The sequence below is a fragment of the Mya arenaria genome, chromosome 16, assembly GCF_026914265.1.
Source record: "Mya arenaria isolate MELC-2E11 chromosome 16, ASM2691426v1".
Lineage (NCBI taxonomy): Eukaryota > Metazoa > Mollusca > Bivalvia > Myida > Myidae > Mya > Mya arenaria.
In genome coordinates this window covers 49,147,523-49,155,292 of record NC_069137.1, presented here as the reverse complement: position 1 = coordinate 49,155,292, position 7,770 = coordinate 49,147,523, and the positions used below count along the sequence as shown (strand labels likewise).

At 37.1% G+C, this 7,770-nt stretch overlaps 1 protein-coding gene across 1 annotated transcript; it reads left to right on the top strand.

The window, feature by feature from the left end:
- The first annotated feature begins 3,078 nt into the window (after positions 1-3,078).
- Positions 3,079-4,167, top strand: LOC128221761 (uncharacterized). Its single transcript, XM_052930363.1, has one exon. It carries the CDS (start codon positions 3,079-3,081, stop codon positions 4,165-4,167), a length of 1,089 nt encoding a protein of 362 aa, XP_052786323.1.
- The last annotated feature ends 3,603 nt before the right edge of the window (positions 4,168-7,770 follow it).

Below are 7,770 nucleotides of genomic sequence, written 5' to 3'. Positions count from 1 at the left end.
ATTGATGTATGGCTGCAATTTCACCCCATACACAGTCTGGACATCGTCCAGGATAATGACTGAATAAGCTTAAACAAGTCGTCTTAATTTATAAGGAATCCAGAAAATGGCTAGTAAATACCAAAGGTAAAGACATGTTCGTGTCAGGATCCACATTGCTGAATTACTTCATCAGTGTATATGTTATTTTTTACTGTGTTATACATGGTTAATGTTGGCTATGATGGGGCTTATATTTTAAATGTTGTTACACTTGATAATTGGTAGGACAAGTGTGAAGTTTTGGCTATACAAACTTGATTAAGCCCCAAATAGATTTTTTGTCCAATGAACTCGTGTTTCTCAGACTGTTCAATCATTTTTCGGTAAAATTATTTTGATGCATCTTTGTTCTGTTTGCGATGTTTGCATTTGTGTAGGTGTTTCTTGCCTTGTGTCTCCAATCAGGGTTTATTTTATTTTTAATTTCCTCTGTAGTTTTCATTGTATGAACATTAAAGTAATGGTTCAAATTTTGATTTTTTTGAAGTTTGTTTTTGAAGGACATGTTTCCTTATATTTTACATTTCATCATATTGTTAATATGAAAGTGTTCCTAGTATATAATTTGATAATTTAAAATATCCTTAATTGAGATTACTACGCAATCTTTTTGCAGCTCCTTTATAGGTTAAAATTTCTGACATTAAAAACCGCCCATACACAGCCGAGGTTGTTTATTTATAGAAAATGGCCGAGCAGTTCTGATTGTCACATAATAGCATATCAACATACATATCTGTTTTTCTTCTGAGCGAACACTCCATGTTTCTTTGTATTACACTTTAAAATAACAGCGATGTAGGAACCAGCGCAATGCTAAAAAATCCACAAAAAAGCGAACTGATTAACCAGAGTAATGGGTTTCTGCAGCCCATCTAGTATTAATTCAGTTTTCCTGAAAACTACATTTGACAAATAAGAGTTGATATTATGTTACGTCGTAATGTATACATCAACACGCATGCCAATTTATATGGTCATTGGCCCTAACATGTTATTTATTCACGAAATATTCCATGCACTGGTTTGTCCTATATTAAATTCTAGAAATAGAGAACAAAACAAACATAGGCGGTGATACAGAATATTTTACAATTTGAAAATATATGTCTTATGCTAGGCCGGGGCTGTTTTTTATCATTTTGATGTGCATTATATTGAGTCTGGTTTTTCCAATAATATTAATTTCGGCACATTACGCCATCGATTATCTGCTATTCATCTTGAGGTTCTGCCTTATGTGCACAATATAGCTGAAGATCATAATAGTATCTGCCCTTGTGGTGACATAGTTATGGGTACTGTTTGTTTATGCAATACTATCAAAACAAGCGTGGTGCAGCTCAAGGGTTGAATGCGAAAAGGTTCTAAGTAACATTAAATAAAAAAGCAGATAGAAACATTTCGCTTTCACCCCTCGGGCTGTAACTATCTTATTGTTGATGCGGAATGCCTCAAGTCAGCTCGCACGCGCTAATAACCCTCTAAACATATTTAAAACATCAAATAATTAAGGGCCTAATGTTCAGAAATTTGTTAAAGTTAACAATGTTGTTAATGCAATTGTTGCTATTTTTTCAAATCTTTACTGCTCTTGGGCCTCATTCACAAACATTCTGAATCTCATTTTGAGACTCAGTCTCAGAAACTGAATTCTTAAACTATCTTTTATATACTTTGAAATCAAATCATGGATAATTTGTGCAATGTTTTTAAAACGCTACAGTAGAATACGTACGTATGAATGTTACTTTGCATGGTTTGTGTATGTTATTGTACCTCCTGTTTGAAGGAACGACAACGTCCATTTAAAACAACAAAAACACTATAATTTATATAACTAACTTTGATAGAAGCCGTGTGCCTGATTGCATTACAGATTGTTTGTAATAGCTGATACAGCACTTTCGACCATATTTATTCATGTAATAGCATTTAAACAACAAACTTATAATTCTGCTTTTCTGAGCCGGAGACTCAAACTCAGACCCAGTACGTTAGAAAATACGGGCCCTAGAAGGTTATTTGATACTCTTCTGAATCAAATTTGAGGAAAATATTTGATCTGTTCTTCATTTATAAAATAGATGGCAAAAATATCAATTATTCACGTTTAAAAGTTACCACGTGGTTAACTTAATGAATACTGTATAAAAAACGGCCCTAAATTGAGCTTTGGTAGTCGTTTTCAATGTTTAAATCAGACTCGATTCGTCGAATGCATTTGAAGACACAATATTTTAAAAGCTTAAACTCCTCATTGCCTTTGAATAATTGATCGAAATTGGTTTAAATACTTTAAATAATTTAGAGGACTTTCTTAACGTTATCCCGACTCTCTTAAAGAATGCATGCATTTAAATGCCTTCACAAAATGTCGGTTTATTGATTGCGATTATGTTTTTTTTTGTCTAGATTTAAAGATTGTTTGTATGTACTTACAAAATGAAAAAAAAGTTTAATGCGACATAACAATAAGTGGGTTACACATTAATTTGTAAACTATCCACTAGGTCAGACACTGTTTAAATATACGGGTCCACCTGCTTTAAATAAAAAAAAAGCTGACTGCCAAATTACAGAAATTAATTTATGGCAAATTGAGATATACTGGTGTATCTCCTTGGACAAACATATTTGTTGACCACTAATATCAATTCAAATGTGAGAGCTCTTTAAAAGGAGTAAATCAAGCGATAACTTTGAAATTGAACAGCGCAATACGCAAATTTTGTTATCAAACTGATAAGCAACTGCTGGGCTTTTCAAAAATTAATTAAACCAAGGCACTTGATAATTGCACAAAAAAATGCTGTTTGACTTTATTGGAATATCCTTTTAGTCTTATCTCAAAAAGCTGATTACGTTTCGGAATGCAATGTGTTGAGTTCATTTAACGACTAATACGTCACGTTCGCTTGGTCCTTCTGCATGATTATTTTTATATTTCGATCGTTGTGGCAAGATTTCGTATTTGCAAAGGCATGCGGTAAATAGCGGTATATTTATATGCTACGCAACTATATGATACGGCATATGGAACGGCAAACTGAAATACAACGGGGTACTGATATACAACGGGGTACTGGTATGCAACGGGGTACTGATGTGCAACGGGGTACTGATATGCAACGGGGTACTGGTATGCAACGGGGTACTGATGTGCAACGGGGTACTGATATACAACGGGGTACTGATATACAACGGGGTACTGGTATGCAACGGGGTACTGATGTGCAACGGGGTACTGGTATGCAACGGGGTACTGGTATGCAACGGGGTACTGATGTGCAACGGGGTACTGATGTGCAACGGGGTACTGATATGCAACGGGGTACTGATATGCAACGGGGTACTGGTATGCAACGGGGTACTGGTATGCAACGGGGTACTGGTATGCAACGGGGTACTGATGTGCAACGGGGTACTGATATGCAACGGGGTACTGATATGCAACGGGGTACTGGTATGCAACGGGGTACTGATGTGCAACGGGGTACTGATATACAACGGGGTACTGGTATGCAACGGGGTACTGATGTGCAACGGGGTACAGATATGCAACGGGGTACTGATATACAACGGGGTACTGGTATGCAACGGGGTACTGATGTGCAACGGGGTACTGGTATGCAACGGGGTACTGGTATGCAACGGGGTACTGATGTGCAACGGGGTACTGATATGCAACGGGGTACTTATATACAACGGGGTACTGGTATGCAACGGGGTACTGATGTGCAACGGGGTACTGATATGCAACGGGGTACTGATATACAGCGGAGTACTGGTATGCAACGGGGTACTGGTATGCAACGGGGTACTGTCATGCAACGGAGTACTGGTATGCATCGGGGTACAGATATACAACGGAGTACTGGTATGCATCGGGGTACTGATATGCAACGGGGTACTGGAATGCATCGGGGTACTGATATACAATGGAGTACTGGTATGCAACGGGGTACTGGTATGCAACGGGGTACTGGTATGCAGCGGGGTTCTGATATGCAGCGGGATACTGGTATGCAACGGGGTACTAGTATGCAACGGGATACTACTATGCTACGGCGGGCGAGAAGGCGTACCTATGCAGCGGCAAACCTATATGTAGCGGGGTACTAATACGCAACTGTATGTGATGCGGCATATTGATATTCACTGGCTGAGACATATACAATGGAATTCTGACAGGCAACAGCATATTGATATTTAACGGCATACTGTTATGCAACGGTATATTGGTATTAACCAACACTGATATGCGAAGGCGCATTATTATACAACGGCATATTAAACCTATTTAAACCGCAACCGTATACTCGGTACTTCTTTTTCCGAGACGTTCTTGCAATTTCCCTTTCGGAACTTAACGTCTTGCCATGAGCAATGTTTAACCGTTAAATAATTGCTATGAATTTGCTGGGCCTATTAGGCAGAATATAAAACCAATAACTCATCCCACTTATTAAACAAAACGGACTTCTTCCTTTTTGCTATGGTTTATCAGAAGGTCAATGACCTAAGCATATGTTATCACCCCAGCGAATACGGACGTATTTAGTGAAAGAAACAATTCGTTACATATGACAATATTGCAATCGTCAAGCCTCAGTTATAAATCATGTCTCCTGGTATTGCAAATGCAATACACCAGCCACGAAAAACAGACATTGTCTTATGTTTGTCGAAATAGGGAATATAATTGTTTGTAGAAAAGAAGATCAATATCAGTACTTATGTGAAAAACTACAGAAACAAACTCAGTAGCAAAAAGGTTATGTTTAATGGCACTTGGTAAACGCCAAAGACATAAAATCACAAATAAGAAACATGGTAGAACAGCACAAAACTCCACAAAACAGCACAGTGCATACACACTATGCATAAAAAACTAAGTTTGTTTATCAAGGATTGTTAGGTACTGCCTTGGAACGGTCAGTAAAATGTAAATTTACTGGGGGTTTACGCGCATGCTTGGTATCGAAAAAAAAACAATACAAAAACAACGGGTACGATCGTGTTTTGAATTCGCAATGAATATAAGATAATACGACTTATAACCCCCGCAGGTTCTTAATTGTTTCGATGTCCTTCCCTATGAAAACCTTTTTTTTACCCCACAGTAAACTAGCTGACCGTTCCGAATCGGTAACCCCAACATTTATCTATACCACATACAGACAAACCTGGTGAAAGAGCTGCCTTTTTTAAGGCCATCTGCCTTTTCGGGCCTCTTCAAAGTCCCCGAATATGTTTTTATAATGTAGAGTACGTGCATATGGTTGCCAACAGGTTAAAGAGGCCACGGTCATTAGTTTTTGACCCCATGAAGCCATGTACATACTAATTAGCGGTCATTAGTATCCCAATGTACACCTTATATTACTGTGTTCCATCCTGATGTTGTATGTCTCTTGTTAAGTGTTTAAAGCTGCACTCTAACAGATTGAACGTTTTGACAACTGTTTTTTTATTTTTTGTATTGGAACGAGCCATTTTATGCGAAAATGCATGGAAGCCAGTGAAACAAGACTGCTGATAAAAATTTGATCGCAGATTTTTATATTCAAGTTCAAAAATTGATGTTTTATGCATTTTCTTATAAAAAGTTAGTAATGGTTGAAGCCATAAAACATTAATTTTTAAACAGAAATATGAAAATCTGCGATCTGATCTTTTGTCAGCCATCTTTTATCATTGGTTTGCAGATATTAACGCCTTGCTCTTTCCAAGACAAACTTAAAAAAGTTGTAAAAAACGATATATCTGTGAGAGTGCAGCTTTAAGGAGTTTTCTTCTCCTTAAACAAACGGAAACGCTCGAACGCCCATCGCGAACCATGACGTCCTGCGAGGAAGCTTAATCGTTAATGTTTGCTCAAAGGACATTTACGCAGCGAATTGTCATTCTATGCAAACGAGAAACTGACATGCAAAATCCCAATGTACTCCAGAGACAATTGGCTTATATTGTTTGTTTCGCAAAACTCTCTTTTGGACTACTTCGAATATGGCTTGCATAATTATACAGACGTAAGTCCTTGCAGTAATTTGCAGAAACAGAAAGGTGGAGACCATACAGGACTTGTTTTTTTTGTTGTTGTTTAAATATCATCTCTGTTGCATAACTGCCTCCAATTGTTATTTTATATGGCATGCATAATTCTTCTGCACGCATACTCGGTTATTGACGAATAGACGCGATACAGACCAGGGGATTTTAAATATATCAAAGCCCGCCCCCTCTTTTTTCAACCGCCCCTTATATAGTATTGACTCAAAAAAGTGTTGAATTGGAGAAATGTGTTTGCGTATCGGTCCGGTACTTTCCGGAAACGGCGTTTATTTATACCAGTCGGTGTCGCGTAAAAAAGGGAGAATTATTATGATGTTATTCGTGTTTTGTCTAGAATAACATGTATAATGTGCCTTGCAATACAAAAGAGCATGTACACATTTTAAACGCTGACGCTGTCATCAAAAAAAAAATAAACAAATGTTATTCCCCGCCACCATTTAAAAGAAAAGAAATGAAAACCTAGCAATTAACTTATATTGGACATAGTTTAGAAAAATATTTTTACATCAACACATAAAACATACTTAAAATATGTCTCGGAGTGGGGGTCTTTTTATACTTTTGATGTGCATGGTGCTGATGGAGTCTCGCAGAATACAATAGCCCTATAACAATTACACACAAAAAAACAGACATTCAGAATTGTAATTAGGAATTTTGCATAAGTGGATCACTTAAACACATATATTCTATATGTCAAGTGTATGTACATGGTAAGTTCGAAATAGTCATTCATTTTGTATTACATCAACAAGGATAAAGTATAGTATTGTTGTATAACAAGTTCATGTATAAGAGCTTGTTTTCTTGCAAGACTTGGCGAATTGTTATTCTATGCAAGCAAGAAGCTGACATGTGAAATCCTATTGTCCTTTAGAGACAGATAGTTTGGTTAGCTTCTGTCGCATAACTGTCTGTTAATACTTCCTATAAGGCATGCGCTATTCTAGAGACGACAATTACAAGACAAGGCAGTAAAATGCGGAAACCGAAGCGGAATATTTAATTTGTGTTTAATATAATTTGTTTCCTATAACTGTCTTTGTATATTTCCTATGATAATGTTGCATTTCTGCAGACGACGCAATGCCTAGCAGTAATATGCTGTAATTGAAAGATGGAGACGATAAGAAAGATTTTTCTGCCGATGGCTTTTGGTCTTTGACTTAAGCAACTCGTTTGGCTCTCGTAATAGCAATTTTATCTTCACTCAAATACAGTCATAAATGTCGAGGTCGTTGAGACCTCGTAAAAAATCCCAAGAGATAACGAACATCCGATATTACCGAAAAAAAAAATGTATATCTGAAAAAAAAACATTCGAACATTCTACTACAAAACCAGAACATCAAGATGACAGAGTTCGGCATAGCGAATTCCGACTCTAGATAAAAGAGTAATCAATTTTAGAAAAGAAAATCAAATAAACAATTTGATGAGTTAAAGCGGTTAAACTTTGTGAATATTGCTGCAGATATAATTAAATTAGGTGAGAATCCAGGGGCGGATCCAGGATTTGATGTCAGAATAGGTGTAATTCAGGGGGCGAAACCATTTGACTAAGGCCCCTCCTTCAGATCAGAATCTGATTTGGTTTAAAGTGTTGGCAGGGGGGTATGGCAATTCAATCAATTTCTTGTCCGAAAT

Coding starts and splice junctions, on each gene's coding strand:
- LOC128221761 (XM_052930363.1), top strand. CDS start 3,079: ATGGAACGGCAAACTGAAATACAACGGGGTACTGATATACAACGGGGT.